Genomic DNA, 23,725 nt, shown 5'->3' on the forward strand with positions numbered 1-23,725 from the left:
GCCCGAGCCCCTGCTGTACCCCACTCCCCTCCTGCACCCCACACCCCAACTCCCTGCCCTGGGCCCCCACCACACCCCCCACTGCTTCTGCCCTCCCTGGGGGCAGAGTTGGGGTGGGGATTTCAGGGAAGGGGTTGGAATGGGGGCAGGGCCTCATGGAAGGGGTGGAGTGGGGGCGGGGCCAAGGGTGGTGGGGGGGAGGTGTCAGTAATGCGGCCCTCGGCCAATGTACTAGTCCTCAGGTGGCCCTCGTGGTCATTTGAGTTTTAGACCCCTGCACTAGACTAAGCTTTAGGAGACCAGGGTTCTATTCTCTGGTCTGTCACTACCCAGCTGTGTGACTTTGAGCCAGTTCTTTCACCTCCATTTCCTCTCCCACTCTTTAGCTTGTTTATTTAAATGGCCTCCTCTGCGAAGAGCTTACAGTGTTTAGGCTATTTAACCAGTACCTAGCCCAAAAATGGCACCCTGCTTTAAGTGGGTGCATAATGCTAATGTACTACAAATAATAAATACGTTTGGCTTATTGTCCATATGCTTTGCTATAGTCACCCCCTACATCCTACTGCTACCTTTCTGCCAAGCTTTCACAAAAGCAGGGCTGTAGGTCAGATAAAACAGGTGGCGAGCTGCTTCCTTACAGTTGCACTGACATTTCCAATGTCACTCATTAGTCAGTGCCCCAGCTCATTTGCTATGCTAATGCAGGTGCCCTCTATATTTGCTTGCATCTGAAGAAGTGAGGTTTTTACCCACGAAAGCTTATGCCCAAATAAATCTGTTAGTCTTTAAGGTGCCACCAGACTCCTTGTTGTTTCTAGATTTGCTGTTTCTGGTTGTTGAGCTATGGCGCTGCATTTGTTCTAAAGCTTCCCCACTCCCTCCCTCCCAAGCTACTGGGGGAACAACGTGACTCGAAAGCTAAATCGACCGCCGGTGGATCGATCTCAGAGCGTCGATCCCTGCCGTAGTGTAGACCTGCCCGAAGAGAGCTAAGGGGGCGGAGCCAACGGCCGAGCCCCAACCGCTCTCGGAGTGGCCAGAAATGCTGAATGGGGCGGAGCCTCCCCCTCCGCGAGGAGCCTCAGCAGCGGCCATCTTGGTACGTAGGGCTCCTTCGGCTGTGGGCGGGGCAACCAGTGAGAGATTCGGGAGCCTGATGGGTGTGGCCCGGGGTCGCTGAGGGCAAAGGGGAGACCACGAACGGGGGGCCCCGAGGCGAGTTCACCCCCCCACACCCGTAGTTCCGACTCGCCGAGCGGTGCTGGGTCTCAGCGAGCCGCCGCGAGGCAGAGCCGAGCTAGCACCATGAGCGCCGAAGCCGCTGACCGGGAAGCGGCCACTTCCAGCCGGCCTTGCACCCCGCCGCAGACCTCCTGGTTCGAGTTCCTGCTGGAGGAGGCGCTGCTGGAGACGCACCTGAAGAAGCCCTGCCCTGGTTAGTACCGGCAGGGCTAGCGGGCGCTGCGGGGTCGGTTTGCGGCCGGGGGCGGCCTACGCCTTGGGAGCAGCTGCCGGCGGGGGTTGCTCAGTGTCTCACATGAAGTGACGGGGGCGGCCGTTGGGCTCGCGCGGGAGCTGAGCTCCGGCGGGCCCGCCCCCGTCTCGCTGCGAGGGACCAGCGGCGCGTGCCCAGCTGTGACGCGCTGGCTAGAAAAAGGCGACGGGGTGACTGGCCCGGCCTCGGCGGGCTTCGCTGTCCGGGGCTGATGGTCTGGCGTCATTTTTGAACCACTAGATTTGTATGTTAAGGAGCCAGAAATCAATAGGTAATGAGTTTAAAACCGACATAAGGAAGTGTTTCACACAATGCATAGTCCACCCGTGGAACTTGTTGCCAGAGGATGTTGTGAAGGCGAAAGCTATAACTGGGTTCAAAAAAGAATTGGCTACGTTCATGGATAGGTCCATGAATGGCATGCTCTGGGTGTCCCTAGCCTCTGACTGCCAGAACCTGGGACTTGACAATAGGAGATGGATCACTTGATAATTGCCCTGTTCCGTTCATGCCCTTTAAAGCACCAGGTACTGGCCACAGTCAGAAGAGAGGATACTGGGCTACGTGGACCATTGGTCTGACCCAGTATGGCCGTTCTTATGTTCTGTTGCTCCTATGAGTGCATCCAGTCTCCACCATTTCTTGTCTTCCTTTTTACAGCCTGCCTCATTCTCTCAAGCCTGTCTATCCCTTCATCTCAGTGTGAAAGTGCATAAACTAACCAAAGCAAGTGCATTTGTAACCTTTGTCTTCCCATCCCTTTCCTATATTGTCTGATGTCTCATTTTGTCAGTATTTACACTGTAAGTATTAGACACAGTCCCTGCTACTAGTTTAGTTTTGTAAAGTGCCATACATGATCAAGGTACTGAACAAATGATAAATAACGTTAAAGTACTGCAAGAAGCCTGCTTGTTACAAGGCATGTTTAGGAGGAGACAACGTGTTGATCCTAGATCAATTTTGGGATGACTGCCAGCAAGGCTTTCAGGATATAGGATTGCCTATCCAGTTGAATCACAATAGATGGCAGTCATATGGCCCAGTGGTTGCTATGAGCTCAGCTGCAGGAGGCAAAAAGACATAAAATACTTCCAGAGGTAACAATTGACATCATACTGAAGACTAGCTGCATATGCTGTATAGGTAGAAAATAGAAGTTTTGGACACTGTTTATGTTTATATTTGCTAAAACCTGAAAAAATGTATTCATGTTCTTTTGTTACTTATTAAAATATTGCTGCTCTGAAGACATCACCATAATATGCTCACACACACACAAAATCATATTTTTCATTCTCACATTTTAAAGTCTTCCATAGCACTGCCTCTGTTTACATCTTGTTGGTCACCTGCTGCTACACTTCTACTCAGGCTCTGTTTTCTGCTCATTACTTTCCTCCATGCTTCTTTTATTTGTCTTTCTCAAGCACTTACATACTCAGGGCCAGCTTTAGGCCAATTCAACCAATTCCCCTGAATCGGGCCCCGCGCCCAAGCCCTGGTACAGCGTACCGGCAAGAGCTGGTGCACCGTACCGGGGTGGCCCGGCTTCCCCAGGGGCCAATTTAAAAGGGTTTAAAAGGTCCATGCCCTTTAAATTGCCACCAGAGCCCCACTGCTGGAGCCCTGGGGTAGGGGTGAGGGGCTCCTTCGGCTTTTTAAAGGGCCGTGACGGTAGAAGCAGGAGAGCCCCAGGCCCTTTAAATAGCCCCCAGAGCCCTGGGATAGCGGGGGGCTCGGGGCCTGTTTAAAGGGCTGGGGCTCCAGCTGCCTCTGCTGCACCCCCTGCCCGCACCAGCCCCGCACCCTCTGCCCTGCCCGCAGCCAGCCCCTGCCCTACCTCCAGCCCCTGCTGCATCCCCTGCCCTACCTCCAGCCCTGCCCCCCCGTCCTGCCAGCACCAGCCCTGCACCTCCTGGCCACAGCCAGCCCCTGCCGCACCCTCTGCCCTGTCTCCAGCCAACCCCTGCTGCACCCCCCTGCAGCCCTGCCCGAAGCCAGCCAGCCCCACCCCCACCGCCCGCACCAGCCCTTCACCCCCTGCCCTGCCTGCAGCCAGCCCCGCACCCCCTGCCCTGTTTCAAGCCAGCCAGTCCCGCACTTCTCTGTCGCCAGCCCTGCCGCACCCCCCTGCGGCCCTGCCTGAAGCCAGCCAGCCCGCCCCACACACCCCTGTCTCCAGCCAGCCCCGCAGCCCTTGCCCTGCCTGCAGCAAGACCCTACCTCCAGTCAGCCCCTGCCCTGCCTCCAGCCAGCACTATGTCCACTGGTGCCCTGCAGTTCCCAGGGCAGTAACCCTGCACACCTGCTTCAATGAGGGGGCAGGGAGCAGCTGGGACCCACACATGTGCACGCCCCCCCAGGGAGTGGCGGGGACCCCCACATGTGAAACGGAGCTCATTAATAACCGATCAACAGCATATGTGACGCAATGTACATAATATATAATTTTATTATTTATATAGTTATGGAAAGTAAATAATACACGGAAGAAATGAAAGGGTTTTTTTTACAGGGTTTTTTTTTTTTTTTTTGGTTAGTCATCCCTACCGGGGCCCCGCCGAAAATGTTCGAATTGGGCCCCGCACTTCCTAAAGCCGACCCTGTACATACTTTACTTTTCTTACATGAGGAATATCTTTCATGAGCCCACATGCTGTGCTATTTGTCTCTGTCAGATTCCTCCTTAAAGCCCACCTTTTCCTACAGCGGGGGTTGGCAACCTTTGGCACACGGCCTGTCAGGGAAATCTGCTGGCGGGCCAGGACGGTTTGTTTACCTGCAACCTCCGCAGGTTCAGCCGATCGCAGCTCCCACTGGCCGTGGTTTGCCGTTCCAGGCCAATGGGGGCTGCAGGAAGTGGCGGCCAGCACGTCCCTTGGCCCGTGCTGCTTCTCCTGACTTGAACTCTATAACACAGAATTAGGACTCTCAAACGATTTTTTAAAAAAATTGAGATTAAAAAAAAGTTGTGATTAATCGCACTGTTAAACAATAATAGAATACCATTTATGTAAATATTTTTGCCAATATTTTTGGTTTGGTATGTGTTGGGGGGGAAGTGTGTGCGAGAAGCGCTGTCTCTTTAAGCAAAGAGTTCAGGAGCCTGAATTCTTTTTCAGCCAGCAGCTCTCACTCCTGAGCCATCCTCAACAGACAGGATGCCCCCCTACCCCTACCTGTGTACCTGGTCACTGTTGAGCTGGGGTCGGGGAGCAGGGGGAGCCTAACTTCAGCCCCTTGCATCTCCTCTGCGCAGCAGACAGACGGAAGTCTCCTTGTTCAGAGCAGCTTGGCCAGGGGTGGCTCCATTGGGGAAGGGGGAGAGGAGGCTGGAGCAGGGTGGCAGAAGGAGGGGCACCCCTGCCCTGACATGCAGCAGTGCCTCTCTGAACATGGTGCCATGGGTAGTGGCCCCCCTCACCCAGCGTCTCCCTCCCCGCTTTGATGCTGGAGTCCCATCTCCAGAGGTGTGCGATTAACTCTCATTTTTTTTAAAAAGTGTTAATTGCAAAAAGGAAGTACTACTTCACACAACACGCAGTCAACCTGTGGAACTTGTTGCCAGGAGATGTTGTGAAGGCCAAAATTATAATTGGTTCAAAAAAGAATTAGATAAATTCATGGGGGGATAGGTCCATCAGTAGCGATTAGCCAAGATGCCCAGGGATGCAACTACTTGCTCTGGGTGTCCATAAGCATCTGACTACCAGAAGCAGGGACTGGACAACAGGGGCTGGATCACTTTATAATTGCCCTGTTCTGTTCGTTCCCTTTAAAGCATTTGGTATTGGCCACTGTCGGAAAACAGGGTACTGGGCTAGATGGACCAGTGGTCTAACCCAGTGTGGCCATTCTAATGTTCTTACATTGAACCTTGCTCAAAATCAGGTTTTAATCTTTCTATTTGTCAGACTCTTTACTCTCAGCTAATAGTTGATGTGCTCAAGACACATTTAATGTGGGAATGCTTTCTCTTATGGTTGGTGGTGGTTGAAATTTAATAACAGTAGTGCACAACTGTGAAAATAAATACAAAGAATATTTGGGTGCCATGATAAAATCATAATTTAACCTAAGTTTAGTATATTAAGAATCTGGCTAAATTCAGTGTAAAAACTCATGATATTCTTTGAGGTTAGAATCTCTGTCAAGCAAAAAAGATGCTGGTATAAATGCAAGAACATTCTCTGCTCAATATTCATGGTTGTAATTTTATTTCAACATGACATGTTTTGCTTCTGTGCCTAAAAATGAAGTTAAAAATGTGTTTTGTTTTGTTTTTTTTTCCCTGTTTATAGATCCTCCACCTGTTCAGTTGATTGTCCAGTTTTTAGAGCAGGCTTCTAAGCCATCAGTGAATGAGCAGAACCAGGTCCAGCCTCCACCTGATAACAAGAGAAACCGTATTTTAAAACTTCTTGCTCTTAAAGTTGCTGCACACTTAAAGTGGGATTTGGATGTACTAGAGAAAAGGTATTGCTTATACATTTCAGGTTGAAAATCTTAAACTACAATGTGGCCCAAGTTCTGTTTTTTAACAAGTTGGAAATGGATCCTATTCTGTATTCCAACTGAGACATTTCAAAAGAAAGTTTGGTGTGTGGTAGGAGAAGGAATTTAACAGTTCAGTCAACTATAATAGTTCCATCTGTTTATAAGTAGGTAAAACAAGACTCTTGATCAGGGGTTCTCAAATTGGAGGTCGGGACCCTTGGGGGTTGTGAGGTTATTACATGGGGGGTCACGAGCTGTCAACCTCCACCCCAAACCCAGCTTGCCTCCAGCATTTATAATGGTGTTAAATATATTAAAAAGTGTGTTTAATTTACTAGTGGGGGTCGCACTCAGAGGCTTGCTGTGTGAAAGGGGTCTCCAATAAAAAAGTTTGAGACCCACTGCTCTTGATGATGTAAGGAAGCCAGGCCATAAACAGGGATGTTGCAACTCCCACAAGTGAATTATTATTATTAGTAGCAGTAATTGTAATTTTAAAAAGAAAAACAGCAAACCTTATAAGATGTTCACATTCCTAACCTCTGTAACTGTATGCTCTTATTGTTGTAACCTTTGTCCTTCTCCACCTTCTCACTGTTTATTACATATGTTTAATGTTGGATTGTAAGCTTTACAAAGCTTATTTTGAAGCTTGGATGCCATAAAAATAACATTGGTTTCAAGTAGATTCACTAGAAAACTAAAAATTCACATAATTTCCTTGTCTTGTAGGAGTAATTGATTTTGCTGAAGTAGTATAAAGAAAGCTTAATTTTCATGAAGACTTAAAGAAGCTTGCTATCTTTATAAGCATATTGGGCCATACGGCAGTCTTCAAACTAATTTTTATATAGGTGGGATGGGGTATTCATAAACAAGTTATTCTTTCTCACCAAACTCTGATGTTTGAATATTTATAAGTCATGCTTTCTTGTGTATTCCACATTTTCAGGTAATGTGGTGTAATGAGCAGAGCAGGGGCCTATGAGTTAGTGTCCTTGGTTCTAAATTTCCAGCTTTGTTAATTTCTGTTACTCAGTTTCCTCACGTGTTGGGTATAGTATTTATTTGTACTGCTGGAATGTTGTAAAGCTTAATTAACGTCTGTAAAAGTGCTATGAGGTTCTCCTCTATAAATCTCTGCATTTATGTAGCACTTTAATCATAATCTTTATGGTCATGATTAGATACCAAAAACCACAATAATATATGAGCTATAATACTATTACTGCAAAAACGTATTTTTAATTTAATTCTAAATATACTGTAGAAGTCAAGATGAACATAGGAAAGCATTGATTGTGCTTGACTTTCAAACTGGGTCTCCAATTTTGCAGGCACACCTTTGTATTTGTAATTAATTCATGTGTTTTTTGCAGTCAATTTATCAAGGGTTCTGATTCACAGCTACAAAAAATAGAGGCCAGTTTTGAAAATTGTCTCCTTAATGTAACACAACCTTGAGCTGATGCAGGACTTCATAGACTCACTTTGTCCCTCTAAACTGGTCCTGTCTTAATTTAAAATCTTTCCCTAATAGGGAGAAACTAAAATATGATCCCTCATCCTATTAACTGATTCATGAATAACTATGGGTGTTATTGTCCTAAGGCTTCATAATCAGGACCCATACCTTGGGGTTTCAACTGCCTATGCTAGGTTACACAGCTGCATTTAAAGAGATTTAGTGGCATGCTCCAGGGGTTCTCAAACTGGGTCAGGACTCCAAAGTGGGTCATGACCCCATTTTAATGGGTCTCCAGGGCTGGCGTTAGACTTGCTGGGGCCTGATGCCGAAACCCAAACCCCACCGCCCCGGGGCAACGGAGCTTGCGGTGGACTCAGGCTTCCGTTTCCCATCCTGGGGTCATATAGTAATTTTTCTTGTCAGAAAGGGGTTATGATGCAATGAACTTTAAGAACCGCTGTCATACTCTGATCCCAGTCTGCATTACAGCTTCATCCAGGGTGAATCATGGGTCTCATTTTTGCCAAGATAGACAAGATTCCTGGACCTCTCATATTAAAAGTAGATTAATTGGCATGACTTTCAATATTGTATAGCGTGACAACATATAGATCAGTCTGTTATTTGTTGACGACTAAAAAAATCAATCAAGTATTTCAGAATCAGGTTGTAGTTACTAAATATGCATGTAGAATTGGTTGCTTTGGGGCTGTTACGAATGTTACTGTGTATTATGTAGTGGTATTTTTCTGAAGTCTTAAAGTAAATGACTAGCTTATGTACCCTAACTTCAAATGCTTCTCTTACAGAGAAATCTGAATTAGTAACCATGGTATTTTCAGTTGCATAGCAGTGAATTTTAGAATCCTAGTATGGGGCTTTCCTGACTTTTCAGGGGAACTATATTGTTTTATCAGAGTAAGACCGTGATTGTACCAACTAATGCCCATCACCTGTGTTATATATGTTCAAACTTATAATGGACTATGTGCCACTCTAGCCCCCAGTCTTAAACCATTGTGTGGTAGTGTGCGCAACTGAATATGAGGCAAATAGAAGTAGCACATAGTTGCTTCTTGTTATAGGGGTCCACTCCTACTCTCAATGAGAGTTTTGTCATTTTCTTTGTGGGAGCAGGATCTGACACTGGTTTGGGAGGAAGAACTTATCAGTGTGTGGGAGTCACTGCTATAGAGGAGCAAATTACTCTTACTTTCCTGGGGAATTATGGATCAATTTAAGTAATATGCCCTGCATTGACTAGTTCTGTCTTATCTAAACATATTAGAAGTAGGACTTCTACGTGAAATGTACAATCCTCTTTTTCTTGTTTTTTAGCTTGTCTGTTCCTGTACTGAATATGTTGCTGAATGAACTACTATGCATTAGCAAAGTTCCTCCAGGAACTAAACATGTAGATGTGGACCTATCCAGTTTACCTCCAACCACTGCAATGGCTATACTGCTCTACAATAGATGGTAATCTAACTCTCTCCTTTGAGCTATTTTCATAGGTCAAATACAGAAAGAAAAGTTAATTAATCCTATTTAAATTTAATATTGATTCTAAATTAGGCTGTTCAGAGAAGTGTCGAACTTCTGTCTTTAATGGGCGTTGGTGGGGGTGGGTGTACGTGCATGCACAAAAGTACACATGTTTTACTTTGCTAACAGTTTTAGTTTGAGATTTATATTTCATGTTGAGTTTGCACACCTTATCTAAATATAGATAAGTAAACAAAGATTAAATTTAATGTATAGCGTTGTTAATATTCTGCTCTTTTATACTTTTTGAAGTCACCTGGATGAGTGCAACAAGTGGGTAGGTCTGAAGAGGCCTTAGAAAGAAAATATGCGTCATGTAACAGAATATTGAACATAGATGTTTGTAGTATGTTGGCTACTGAATTATATGTCTTAAATACTCTTATGCAGAGAATGTGTACAAGTTGTCAGGTTTTCTAAACTGAGGGGTATTTTTAGCATGCATTGTGCTCTGCATATCACATGTTAACGAGAATAACAAACGATTGTGCTTAATTTTTTTTCACTTTTTTCCCCCTATAGGGCTATTAGGACCATTGTCCAAAGTAGTTTTCCAGTAAAACAAGTGAAACCTGGTCCACCTCAGTTAAGTGTGTAAGTCAGTGAATGTTATTGACATCACATTTATTGAGCGTTGTATAGTTCAGAAGCTGAATTTTCAGTTTGACGATGGCACGTTAATAGCCTATAGAAGATTAAAATTATGAATTAGTGTACTCTTGAAACACATATAAAATGAATGTATTCAGAATAAATCTTAAAAATATATTTGTTTGTTAAATATGTTCCAATTATATATGATCTGTGTAGCCTGACAGAGAACTTAGAAAATCATGGAGGAAAGGGAGGCAGGTGTTTTTCACTCTGACTAGTAGGCTTAGGCCTCAGTCTAGTCTGAGTTGGGTACATTTTTAAGTCTCTGGGTTTACTTATACCAGGCTGGTTAAATGAGTCAGGTCATATTGTTCCAGACTGTCAGATTGAGAATCCACTGAGCTATTGGATTACTCATCTGCAAGAATAAATCTTGTTTTCTTCATTAGCTCACAGGTTATTTCATTAGACATTTTGTATACTTAAATATAAATATAAAAATCTAAATTTTTTTGAGCAAAATATATAAGGTTTTTTTAAAAACTGCCTCTTGGATTGACTTTTTTTACACTGTAAATCCCTGTAAATTGCATTGTCAAAATACTGTCAGCTTTATAGTCAGGAAGTCTGTTTATGAAAAGCAATTATTTATTTTGTAAAACAGAGGATAGATGCTAACTTTAGAGGCGTAGCATACTTTGCCATGTATTAAGAAAAATCCTCATTATATGCATATATTAGATTTTTTTTTTTAAAACCTCCTATGTCTGTCTCTGAGACTAAACTGATCATTTAATGGGAAGATTCTCTATGAAGAAATCAGTTAAAATATCCAATAATTTTAAAATAACAATTCATCAGTTCCTGCAAAAGCATATTTATTAATTGTGAAGTGCAAAGGTACTGTAGGTGTTTAAGGGATTGGACTACATTACTAGTTAATGTAGTTGTTGTTTTCTCCTATAATTAGGATTGTGACCTGCCATCTAAAAACCTTTTTTTTTTTTTTTCCCGTCAGAATGAATCAGATACAGCAGGAAAAGGAACTTACAGAAAATATTTTAAAAGTGGTGAGTGTTTTTCCTTTATTTTTGTTTAGATTTCAGACATAGATGTGAGTGTACCAAAGGGTTTAACTAGTAGAGGTGCAATGTAAAATATATATATATTTTGCATCAGAGTATTTTAACTTCAGTCTTTTACAAGATATCATGTTGGTTAATAAGCTTTTTCACTTATTTGTATATCTGGGTTTTTCTGTTTTATTATTCCACTACTTTTATAATGGATACTGATCTCTGGATAATGTAAAAAAAAACTTGCTTTGTGTAGTGAAAACGTTTTTTATGGCAGTCTTTTTGTGCTCACACATATAAGAGTAAACATAGAGGGGGGTGTAGTCATGTGAGAGTGATAATTACATGACTGAATGCTTATGCTTTGAAATTGAATGGCAGCAAAAAGGAAAATAGATACATGTACCTACCGTATATACTCGTTCATAACTCGAATATTTTTGGTAAAAAAATGACGCATCAAAGAGCGGGGGTCAGCTTATAAACGGCTCTACACCAAAATTTGATGATTTTAAACTCTATGGAATCATTGAATTGAATATCTAATACATTGTTGTTTACCTGGAGCGTCTGCAGGCATGGAGCCCCTCAGCTCCCTGCAGCTGCGGTTCGCCATTCCCAGCCAGTGGGAGCTGTGGGAAGTGGCGCGCCAGGTAAACAAAACGTCCCACCAGTGGCTTACCCTGACAGGCCGGGAGTCAGTTTGCCGACCCGTTTATTGATGTCAATACTACAGCCTTTTAAAGTTTCAAAGGCTTTGTTTAGTGGACCAGATTGGCTTGAAATGGACCTCATAAGTCTCGAGCCAATATGAAAATATAACGTGCAGAATCGATGGAATAAAATTGAAATAGCCGGTTATCCCTACAGACATGCCAGTCTACAGGGCTGCTTTGAAATAAACGAAGAACAATAATAATTTGACAGTGATAAAGCAGGTGACATTCCTATGTAAAGTCCTACAAAATCTATAACTACAATAATAATCTATTTTCATACTAGTATTTAAAATGAACAACGGAGAAATCAAAAGAAAAAGGTCTTCTTATCATGCAGCGTTCAAACTTAAAGTTGTTGAATATGCAGAAGCAAACAATAATTGTGCTGCTGCTCGTGAATTCTGTATCAATGAGAAGCAAGTAAGAGAATGGCGAAAAAATAAAACACTAAAAGACATGCCAAGAAGCAAGAAAAAATGTCCAACGAGTTGCGCTTCATTTCCTGAGCTAGAGAAAGCTCTCAATAATTGGGTTGTTGATGTCGACAAAATGGGTACATTTCACTAGAACTGGAATTCGTCTGCGTGCTCTGCAAATGTCAAAAGACGACAAATACAAGTCAGTAAAGCCGTCAATGTTTGTCGCATCAGCGGGTTGGTGTACTCGCTTCACGAACCCTCATGGTCTCTGTCTTTGTCAGCGAACAAAGATAGTGCAAAAGCTGCCTATAGATCTGAAAGAAAAAATCGAATCTTTCCAAAGGTTTATTATAAAATATCGAAAGGAATATGCATTTGAATTGTCCATGTTTCCTATTTGTGACGAAACACCAATGACATTCGATCTCCTGAGCAACAGAACGATAACTGGTGTTGATGAAAAAACAGTTTTAATTAAAACCACTGTCCATGAAAAAATCCATTTTATGGTGGTTTTATCATGTTTGGCAAATGGATCAAAGCTCCCTCCTGTTGTTGTTTTTAGAAGAAAAACCTTTGAAGGATTTTAAGACTTTTTAAAGTCTCGTACTGTTCTAAATTACTTGTTTTAAATATCCATTTACTGATTTTAAATATTGACTGTAATTTTGAAGGTGAATACATATTTGTTCAGTTATTATTATAACAGGTTTTTCGTTAGATTACATTAAAATAATTCTAGCAAAACTTTTGAGTGTTTCTTATGATGCCAGCTTTTAAAATATAGCAGGGGTCGGCAAACTTTGGCTCCCGGCCCGTCAGGGTAAGCCGCTGGCGGGTCGAGACGTTTTGTTTACTTGGAGCGTCTGCAGGCACAGAGCCCCTCAGTTCCCAGTGTCCGCGGTTTGCCGTTTCCAGCCAATGGGAGCTGCGGGAAGTGGCGCCATTTCCCACAGCTCCCATTGGCTGGGGAACGGCAAATCGCGGACACTGGGAGCTGAGGGGCTCTGTGCCTGCAGACGCTCCAAGTAAACAAAACGTCCCAACCCGCCGGCTTACCCTGATGGGCTGGGAGCCAAAGTTTTCCAACCTCTGAAATACAGGGTCGGCTTTTGAAAGGGTCATACAGTTTTTGCTATTTTTACCTAACTATCTTGGGGGGTCAGCTTATAAATGAACGGGCTAATGAACGAGTATATATGGTACTTTTAAGCTGTGGGTTCTTTTTTTAGAATTCATCACTCACATGCTTCATATATCTAGCTCTCAACTGTCAGTCCAGTGGTGCATAATGTGTTCTACTTTTTGTGGGGAGTAGAAGGGTAGGAAGAATACTCTCCAAATTTGTGATAGTTGACATAGTTGAATTTATTGCTATGAAAACTTTTTTAAAAGAAAATGAAAACTTTGCATTACTATGTTGAACTGATTTCTTCTGTGGTTTGTTTCCATTATTTTTCATGACTCTTTTCCAGATATGGGAAAATGCTTTTAAAAAGCCAATTTCTATAGTGTCTCTTAGACAAATTGCACAATTTTTATTTACTGACATAATTATGTATACAGTGCTGCAAATGTAAATAATTTTGAACAGGAAATTAAAATAATTCGCCTGTCCTATTTAAGCCTTCTGATAAGTCTCACTATTTTTTAATTCTTCAGGAAACCTTATTCTGAAAAAGATCCTATGTGAAAATTTGCCAAAAATTGAGATTTGTAAAAATAAGATCTCAGTATTTAGGACCAAAAAAGGCTATTTTACCTTTGCTTTCTTTTTAAAAAAAATTCAAATGGTTTATTTTTAATAAGTGAAACATTCAGATGAGGTGTCTACAACCCAACCATTGTAACTTGCTAATACACTGGAAACTGACTAAAATCAGGAAGTGAAGCTGACAAAAAGAAATTGTACAGTAGAAAAACTTGACAACTTGAACAAAATATAAAAATGAATGTCATAGATGGTGAAAAGTAAGGATCCAACCTTGCATTCAGTGAGTGCCAAAAACTCTCATTGACTTCTGTGGGAATTTTGGATGCACAAGAAATGCCGGATCAGATGCTACATTAGACTTTTACAATTGAAATTTTAATAATAGGATATCTGTAACACAGGTAAGGAGTATGATGGTTTTTGTTTGTTTAATATGTGAATTTAAACTAAGCTTGATTAGAGAATAACTTGATTTTTAAAATGCACTTAAATTATTTTAGCTGAAAGAGCAGGCTGCTGATTCCATCCTGGTGCTAGAAGCAGCACTTAAATTAAACAAAGATCTTTATGTCCACACTATAAGAACTCTGGATTTATTAGCCATGGAGCCCGGTATGGTGAATGGAGAAACGGAGAGTTCCACAGCTGGATTGAAAATCAGTACTGAGGAAATGCAATGCCAGGTACATTAAGTACTAAACTAAAAGCTTGCAACTTTTTATATTCCTTTTTTTTTTTCTCTCTAGACAAAGTCACTGAAGTGTTGTTACAGTCTAAATTAGAACATTCTACAATTTTAACTTTTTGTCCTCAATTAATCCAAATAAGATTTGTTGCTTCAGTTTTTTAAAATACATTAAAGCTGTTTCAGCGCTGTAGACCTACTATTGTTCATACTTTCCCTCATAACCCCCCCCCCTTTTTTTTTCTTTAGAGAAAAGAGAAGGAGAGGACTTGAGCCTTGATGTTGACATGGAAAGTTATAATAGAATTAGGGCTGTCACTTAATTGCAGTTAAATCGCATGATTAACTAAAAAAAATAAATTGCCATTTAAATAGTTAATTACAATTATTTGCAGTTTTAATCGCACTGTTAAACAATAGAATACCATTTGAAATTTAATAAATATTTTTGGATGTTTTTCTACATTTTCAAATACACCTCTACCCCGATATAACGCGGTCATCAGGAGCCAAAAAATCTCACCATGTTATAGGTGAGACCGTGCCATATCTGGGTAGGGAGAGGAACTGCTCCCCGCCCCAGCTCCCCTCCGACTCCTCCCTGAGCCTGCCACCGCCTCCTCCCTGAGCGTGCCACCGCTGCTCCGCTTCTCCCTCCCTTCCAGGCTTGCCGCGCCAATCAGCTGTTTGGCACGGGAAGCCTTGGAGGGAGGAGAAGCGGAGCTGAGCAGTGTGCTCGTGGGAGGAGGCGGCGGAGCGGAGGTGAGCTAGGGCGGGGAGTGGTTCCTCTGCGCCCCCCCCTTACTTGCTGCAGCCCCCTTGCCCCAGCTCACCTCCGCTCCGCCTCTGCCTCCTCCCACGAGCGTGCCGCAGCTCCACTTCTCCTCCCTCCCAGGCTTGCCACACCAAACAGCTGATTGTCGCGGCAAGCCAGGGAGGGAAGGGGGAGAAGCAGAGCTGTGGTGCGCTCGCGGGAGGAGGCAGAGCAGAAGTGAGCTGGGGTGTGGGGGCCCGGGGAGGGCCACAGCAAGTAACGGGCGGGCGCAGAGGAATCGCGGTAACACGAATTCGGATATAACAAGGTAAAGCAGCCCCGTCCCCCGGAGCGCTGCTTTACCATGTTATATCCGAATTCGCGTTATATCAGACCGCATTATATCGGGGTAGAGGTGTATATTGATTTCAGTTACAACACAGAATACAAAGTGTACAGGGCTCATTTTGTATTTATTTTTTATTACAAATATTTGCACTGTAAAAGCAACAAAAAAAATAGTATTTTTCAGTTCATCACGTACAAGTATGGTAGTGCAGTCTCTTTATTGTGAAAGTGCAGCTCACATTGTAGATTTTTTGTTACATAGCTGCACTCAAAAACAAAACAATGTAAAACTTTAGAGCCTACAAGTCCACTCAGTCCTACCTTTTGTTCAGCCAATCCTTCAGACAAAGAAGTTTGTTTACATTTACAGGAGATAGTGCTGCCCTCTTTTTATTTACAATGTCACCTGAAAGTGAGAACAGGCGTTCACATGGCACTTCTGTAGCTGGTATTGCAAGGTATTTATATCCCAGATATGCTAAACATTCGTATGCCCCTTCATGCTTCAGCCACCATTCCAGAGGACATGCTTCCATGCTGATGATGCTTGTTTTAAATAAAATGCATGAATTAAATTTGTGGCTGAACAACTTGGGGGAGAATTGTATGTCTCCTGCTCTGTTTTACCCGCATTCTGCCATATATTTCATGTTATAGCAGTCTCAGATGATGACTCAGCATATGTTGTTCGTTTTAAGAACACTTTCACAGCACTTTCACTTTCGACAAAAGAAGGTACCAATGTGAGCTTTCTAAAAATAGCTACAGCACTCAACCCAATTTCTAAGAATCTGAAGTGCCTTCCAAAATCTGAGAGGGATGAGGTGTGGAGCATGCTTTCAGAAGTCTCAAAAGAACAATACTCCGATGCGGAAACTACAGAACCCGAACCACCAAAAAGGAAAATTAGCCTTCTGCTGGTGGCATCTGACTCAGGTGATGAAAATGAACCAGCGTTGGTCCGCACTGCTTTGGATCATTATTGAGCAGTACCCGTCGTCAGTATGGACGCATGTCCTCTGGAATGGTGGTTGAAGCATGAAGGGACATAGGAATCTTTAGCGCATCTGGCACGTAAATATCTTGCGACGCTGGCTACAACAGTGCCATGCAAACGCCTGTTCTCACTTTCAGGTGACATAGTAAACAAGAAGCGGGCAGCATTATCTCCTGCAAATGTCTGAGTGATTGGCTGAACAAGAGGTAGGACTAAGTGGACTTGTAGGCTTTAAAGTTTTACATTGTTTTGTTTTTGAATGCACGTTTTTTTTACATAATTCTACATTTATAAGTTCAACTTTCATGATAAAGAGATTGCATTATCGTACTTGTATTAGGTGAATTGAAAAATACGGTTTCTTTTGTTTTTTACAGTGCAAATATTTATAATCAAAAATAAATATAAAGTGAGCAATGCACACTTTGTATTCTATGTTGTAATTGAAATCAATATGTTTGAAATTTAGAAAACATCAACAAATATTTAAATAAACGGTATTCTATATTGTTTAACAGCACAATTAATCATGCAATTAATCACGATTAATTTTTTTAATCGCTTGACAACTCTAAATAGAATCCTATTGTTTTCTACAGAAATGCACAGGCTATACAAACACATAATAAGCTACGTTTCCTGTTCTGACGAGCTCGCAGTATAAAAAGACAGAAAACAAATGAAGGAAATAGGAAAACTTAAACAACATATCAACAAATTAAATAGAAGTGGGAGTAGTTTAAAATATGTATAAAAATATCAACCTGAAACACTTACCTTAAAATGTGTTTGCTTATTTTTTAACTTAACTTACTGTTTGATATCAAATAATGATCGTTGCAGGTCTGTTATGATTTGGGGGCAGTCTACTTCCAGCAAGGCTCCACAAATGCAGCTGTTTATGAAAATGCCAAGGAGAAGTTTTTTAGAACAAAAGAATTGATTTCAAAGGTAAGCTTGATCATAGGTTATGTTCAAACATTAGAGGTCTAGAAACTGAATCTCCTTGAAAGCCAGCATACTAAACATAGCTTAAAAGATTGATTAATTTTTTTCAAGAACTACCTAAAAACTCCTCCAACACAGTGCTTAAACTCAAGCTTCAGCAATTTCAGAGGTATGTTTCCCCGAAGTTAAGTGAATGGACTTCCACTGGTCTCTAGTGTCTCAAATCTGTGTTGGATAAAACCAGTTTTATAGTATATAAACCCCTTTAGTTCTTACACACTCAAATGCTATGGTAATGAACATGGTGTATATGCCTTTCCCTTCATACTCTTGCAGGCAGCAGTCCCCTATGCAGTTTTGAACATGACTGACTAGCCTATGGCCTGCAAATTTGTGTGTTTATAGAGGTTTCTGAGATTACAATTCCAAATGTTGGTGATCTGGTCAGTGGATGAAATATAGGATTGGACATCTTTCCAGTTACAGTGTGATGTTCTTGTATGTATAAAGATAGCCATAGAAAGGTTATGGCATTTTTTGCTCAAAAATCAAACAAGAACACTTCTTTTAGATGGTACCTCTTCAAAATGAACATGTATGTGTGCTCCAAAGAGAGTTTGACAGGTATGGTTTCTTTTAGGTGTAATTGCAGATCTGACAGACAGCTCACTTAGTTTTTTATAAAGTTCTCCACTTGTTGAAACTCTCCTTTTTTAGAAAGCAGTTGTCATCTCTCTGGTTTGATTGCCTATCTTGTATGGTATATATTCACTGAACATTGAACTTGTAGTAGAAAACTATTGATCTGTAGATTTAAATAACTTTGCGGTGAGCAGCAATACTATAGCTGTGTCTCTGGTTTGGCAGTGCTTGCTGAAGACTTTTCTCTGCTCGAGATAAACAATTTCCCATTGTAAATTTGTGTGCGTTATAAAACCACTTTTCAAAAAACAAAACTTTACTGGAAAGAATCCCGTACTTCCACGCTTCTTAATAGTGTCTGCCATTGATACAAGAATATTCCCCTGTGGACTTTCTCACTTCAGCATCAAATATTCTGAGGAAAGTTTTGGTGTTCTGCATATTTCCTACTGTAGTTGAGAAGGTGACAGGCAATTGTTAGGCAAATTTCCATCTCAGGTAAAGCGTTTTGTTTTGTTTGGATTGTTTACCAAAATAGAATTGAGATGGAAGAATCCTGGAAAAAGACCACAAATTGTCTTAGGCTATCCAGCTCAGCTCTTTTGTCAGCATATTTTACCATGCCTCATATATGCTGATATCATTTCATCTTACTTTATCATCAGAAATCTGGTTGGCAAATGTGCCTTTTTACAAGAGGAAAATGTTTTTATCTACCTTAGATGAGCTTGCTTTAAGTTGATTTGAGGTTATAGAATTTCCAGCAGTTGAGAGAAGAACTTGTGGTTGATGCCATTGTTAGAAGTTGTCTCCCTCAACTAAATCATTGCATTTCAGTCCAGAATTAGCTAAAACTGTTCTCATGCAAAAACCACAAACTTAAAATAACAAAAAAAAAACACTTTTTTTTTTTTCTTCAGATATCTTTTAGGACTTGAGACTAGAACTTACATTTTGTTTATCAACTCATTTTTTCTCTTCTGTCTCTTTAAAACAACTTAAACTACAGTTGTACTCCAGATAGTAGTAGAATTTTGACCTCTTTTAAAGATATAAACTCCATTAATGTGGCTGTTTTTAAACAGAAGCTTTGTCTCTATCGGCCACCTTCTCTTGTTTTTTGATTCATTCAGTTAGAGGAAGCTTATTTTAAAAAAGGGAAAGCTCATGTTGTTTAAATGTAGAAGTTGTGTTAATACAGTGCTAAAGTTATACTAGTTTAAAATCATTTAGAAAATTTAAAAGTTTAGATTTCCACAGTAGTAATGCCTTGGCTGTACAGCACACTCTGTGTTCTTTGCTATTGTAGCAGTAATATGTTAAACTACATATTTAAGAACGATAAACAGGAATAGGAGATACATGTGCAATGTGGCTGTTAACGTTGCTGTAGAAATCCATAACTTTCATTTCCTGCTTCTGATTTTTTTAAATTAAAAACTTAATATTCCATTCATTTTACGATGTGGGTTTATTTATTTGAATTTAGTTTTGTAGTTCTTCTAAGGTCCTGGAGGGAGGCGGCAAAAGGGGGAAATTAAAATGGGCACTAGTTCAGTGTGCAAGTTTATCTTATCAGTGATCAACTTGGACCAAACTTTCAATATTACTAAAACAACCTTTCATAAAAATCTAAGATGATAGAAATGTTTCCACAGTTTAAAAACATTTTCCTGCCTCACTGTGAATCCAAATATGAAATCATAATGAAACTGGCATTTCTGTCCGCTTGGTCAGTGAAAAATCAAATGGTAAGAGCACATGTGAATAAAAAAAACAAACTGATTTTTTTTTTAAATTCTTTTGCTTTTATTTAATATTGATAATTCCTTAAAATAGAAGTTGTGAATGTTCAGCATTGCTCAGAAGTAAGCCCATAATTATTCATAGAATCTAGGTAGCTAAAATTTGATGTGTTCTTATTTTTGCAGATTGGTTCATCATCACTTCATTGCACCATAGATGAGAAGAGGTTAGCTGGGTACTGTCAAGCTTGTGGAGTTCTTACATCATCTTCCAATAGCACATCACAACAGTCAACTCCTTATAGTCAAATCCATTGCTGTATGAGATGTGGCAACTATCAGGTAAAGTACTGGAAAAGCAATTTGGAGTCTTTTGACTTGAATGAGTTCATATCTAAGATTTCTTCTTTAAGTAGTATCCACCGTAGGTGTGCTTGCGTCCCTGTGCTGCTGATCAGAGAACTTTGGTAGCAGTGTCCCTCAGCTCGCACATGTGCGGTCTCTCGCCATACCCTGCCATGAGGCTATTCAGCGCATGGGCTAACCCACCTCATTTTTTTCGCAACTGCCCTGGCTAGATCATTACTTTCTATTTGCATGTCTATGGTTGGTTAGTATAGTTGTGGTTTTTCTTTACTCTTCCCCCCCCCCTTTTTTAAATTTTATTTATTTTCCCCCCTGCTTTTCTTTTCCTCGTTGGGGACCCTTCACCCTATGGGGTATGCCCGGTTCACCATCTCCAAGAAGTGCCTCACTTGCAAGGAAACAATCCTGGTTACAGACAAGCACTCCCAGTGCGTTTGCTGCCTCAGGGAAGGCCACATCCAACAGAAGTGTGGTTTCTGCCAGCAACTCAGGCCACGGTCACGTAAGGATAGAGAGCTCCGACAAGATTATCTTCATGCAGGTGGCGCTCAGACCCTCTCAGTACCCATGTCACAAGTCACCTGGTAGACATGAGTCATCCCCAAATCCCTCTATTTCTAAAGGCTGTGAGTCGAAGAAGCAAGCTGCTGACCCTTCTCAAGTCATCAAAGAAGAGAGTGGGAAGCACCCATAGTGAGCCCTAAGATAGCCATAAGTGATCTCCATCCAGCTCTGTATCTTTGGCACCAAGACGGTCCTAGTCTGGTACCCACAGCTCTCAGAAACTGACAGCAGCAGGTACTGTTGACATGCCCACAGACCTAATGGGCACTGGCACCGAGTGGTTGGCACCAGGGGACACGAGTAAGCACTCCACTAAAAAGGTATTCCTGGTATGCGAGTCTGTATCAGTACCATCATTAACGCCTCATCCAGCACCAGAGCGACCGGTACAGGCAAGATCCCCGGCACCCCACCATCAGCACCGAGCTGGTCAGTACTGGAAGAATTCCACCATTCCAGGTACCTCTGCGTATCAGACATAACCGGAGTCCCTGCTTCTCAGTACTGGGATCTCCACACCAAACCTCTGCCTAGCACAGGAATCATCCCTGCTGCCATGCATGCTCCCCCCACTCTAGCGAGAGTTCAGACAGTGACCAAAGGTGGTAGTGTGTCAGTACTCCTCTCAGGCTCAGTACGGTACTCAATATACCCTCAGATCACCCCATCATCATTATCCTGGTATGGCCGCCCATGGGTACCACTGCTGGGCTCTGTCACCACCACCCCAGTGGCCATATTGGGACCTGTGGGTGCCATATTGCCAGCATGCCTCTCGAACTTCAAGCCTCACCCATGAACCCTCAAGGCACACCCCCTTGGCCTCAGCATCCAGAGCTTTGGCGCCTCCAGAAGACATCCTGGAGGAACCTCGAGGACCATATCCTCCTCCCTGGACGAAGCTGTCAGGCGTTCCCCACCATCTCTGGCTGACGGCTTTTGTCTCTTCCAGGATTGGGCAAAGAGAGTTGTAGACACTCTCCAAATACTCTGGAGGAAGTCAAGGACACTCACCATCATCTCCTTGACATTCTCCATTCAGCCTCTTCCTCAAATATAGCCCTTTCTATTAATGAGGCCATCTTGTACCCGGCAAGAACCATCTGGCAAACTCCAGTATCAGTAGCGCCTGCCTGCAAGTGGGAGGACAAAAAATTTTATGTCCCAGCTAAGGAATCTGAATTCCTCTTCTCCCGCCCTCTACCCAACTCTGTCATAGTGGGTACCGTCACCTCCCATGGCCATCAACACCAGATGGGGTCCACTCCTTGTGATAGGGACTGCACATGCCCGGACCTTTTCAAAAGAAAGATGTACTCCTCAACCACGCTTCAATTCTGTATTGCCAACTGCCAAGCCTTCACAGTGAAATATGATTATATAAATTATTGAAAACTGAATGATTTTATTGAACAGCTGCCAGTGTCACATCGTGACCAATTAAAGGCCACTATTCAGGAGGGCCAGTTAGTGGCAAAGACAACCCTCCTCCCCTCTACTTCAGAGTTCTTGTCAATCTCTTTGCGGTAGAGAAGGAACTGAGGGGGGTTACTGTGCGCTGACTAGCCTCATGGCAGGGCATGAGGAGAGAGAGCGTATGTGCAGACCTAACAGACACTACTCCAAAGTTCTCGGATCAGCAGCGCAGGGACGCAAGCACACCTACCGTGGAGCACCCACAGGGGGACATATCTTGAAGAACCATTCTTACTGCACAAGGTGAGTAACTTCCTCTTCACAGGGTAACTGTAGTATGCCATGGAGGCATTGTTACCTAGGAATTAGAGCAGTGGTGGGCAACCTGCAGCTCACGGGCCACAGGCGCCCCGTCAGGGCAAGGTGATCAGACCGTTTGTTTACATTTGCACAGCTACCCGCAGCTCCCAGTGGCCGAAGTTCGCCGTTCCCGGCCACTGGGAGCTGCGGGCAGCCATGCAAATGTAAACAAATAGTCTGGTGGCCTGCCAGCGGCTTGTCCTGATGGGCCGCAGATTGCCTACCACTGAATTAGAGGGATGTTGCAGTCAAAACTTGTAGTTTCTCTTTCCAACTTTTCTAGTGACTCACTGTGTGACTTTAATTGCTGCTTTGGTTTCCTGATCTGTAAATTGGATATAAAACCTACTTCATAAAGAAGGTGTGTGGTTTAATGAACAGTTTGTAAAGGCTTTTCAAGATCTCATTTAGGTGCAGGTTGGGCGGTGGGGACAATTTAGTTTGATCTGTTACATTTGATAGCCTCGTCTATTAATGTCTAATTAGAGAAATACTTTTTGAAATTGATACAGTATTTATCTGTTCGTGTTCTAGGAGTTAGTGAAGATTTTCCTTGAAGATAATCTAACTCTCAGTTTACCTGTTCAGTTCAGACAGTCTGTGCTGAGAGAACTCTTCCAGAAAGCACAGCAGGGGTGAGTAGTTAGCATTACTGTGCGCTGACTAGCCTCATGGCGGGGCATGAGGGGAGAGAGCGTATGTGCAGACCTAACAGACACTACTCCAAAGTTCTCGGATCAGCAGCGCACAGGGGCAGCTCTAGGTACCAGCAAAGCAAGCACGTGCTTGGGGCAGCCCATTTGCAGGGGCGGCAGGGATCCAGCATGGGATCTGAGAACCAACAGGGGGCCCTGGGAACTGTAGTTCCTTGGTTAGCTCCCTGCCTATAGAGCCAGCCCTGGAGCAGGGAAAGAACTACATTTCCCAGCATTCCCTTGGCCACTACCAACAGGAAAGAGGGGGAGGAAGTGCGGAAGCTGAGACCTCATGCTGCAGCCTGCTGTGAACGGAGAGCTGCACTGGGAAGGGTAGGGATACCATATTTTAACGTTCAAAAAATAGGACACTCCACGGGGAGGGAAGGTAGCCCCACCCTGCCACCATCCACTCCCTCCGACTGCCCCCCACAGAAACTCCAACCCATCCAACCCCCCTGCTCCCTGTCCCCTGATCACCCCCTCCCGGGACCCCTGCCCCAGCTGCCCCCCCAGGACCCCACCCCCTATCTAAGCCTCCCTTCTCCTTGTCCCCAACTGCCCCCTCCTGAGACTTCCCCCCTAGGACCCCACCCCCTACCTGTCCCCTGACAAACCCCTGGGACTCCCATGCCTATCCAACTGCTGTCTGTCCCCTGACTGCCCCCCCCC

General features: G+C 43.0%; 1 protein-coding gene across 1 annotated transcript in view; it reads left to right on the forward strand.

Moving 5' to 3' along the window:
- The first annotated feature begins 1,124 nt into the window (after nucleotides 1–1,124).
- The window catches only part of INTS8 (integrator complex subunit 8), a 74,390-nt gene continuing 51,789 nt past the window's right edge, over nucleotides 1,125–23,725 (forward strand). The window contains exons 1-9 of the mRNA XM_024202068.3: nucleotides 1,125–1,438; nucleotides 5,803–5,977; nucleotides 8,805–8,945; nucleotides 9,534–9,605; nucleotides 10,624–10,675; nucleotides 14,034–14,216; nucleotides 17,161–17,268; nucleotides 19,839–19,994; nucleotides 22,893–22,993. Coding sequence (XP_024057836.1) covers nucleotides 1,309–1,438; nucleotides 5,803–5,977; nucleotides 8,805–8,945; nucleotides 9,534–9,605; nucleotides 10,624–10,675; nucleotides 14,034–14,216; nucleotides 17,161–17,268; nucleotides 19,839–19,994; nucleotides 22,893–22,993 — 1,118 coding nt within the window. The 5' untranslated portion in view covers nucleotides 1,125–1,308. The remainder of the gene's footprint in view (nucleotides 1,439–5,802; nucleotides 5,978–8,804; nucleotides 8,946–9,533; nucleotides 9,606–10,623; nucleotides 10,676–14,033; nucleotides 14,217–17,160; nucleotides 17,269–19,838; nucleotides 19,995–22,892; nucleotides 22,994–23,725) is intronic.

The sequence above is a fragment of the Terrapene carolina genome, unplaced genomic scaffold (assembly GCF_002925995.2).
Source record: "Terrapene carolina triunguis isolate 2854851 unplaced genomic scaffold, T_m_triunguis-2.0 Scaffold58, whole genome shotgun sequence".
Classification (NCBI taxonomy): Eukaryota; Metazoa; Chordata; order Testudines; family Emydidae; genus Terrapene; species Terrapene triunguis.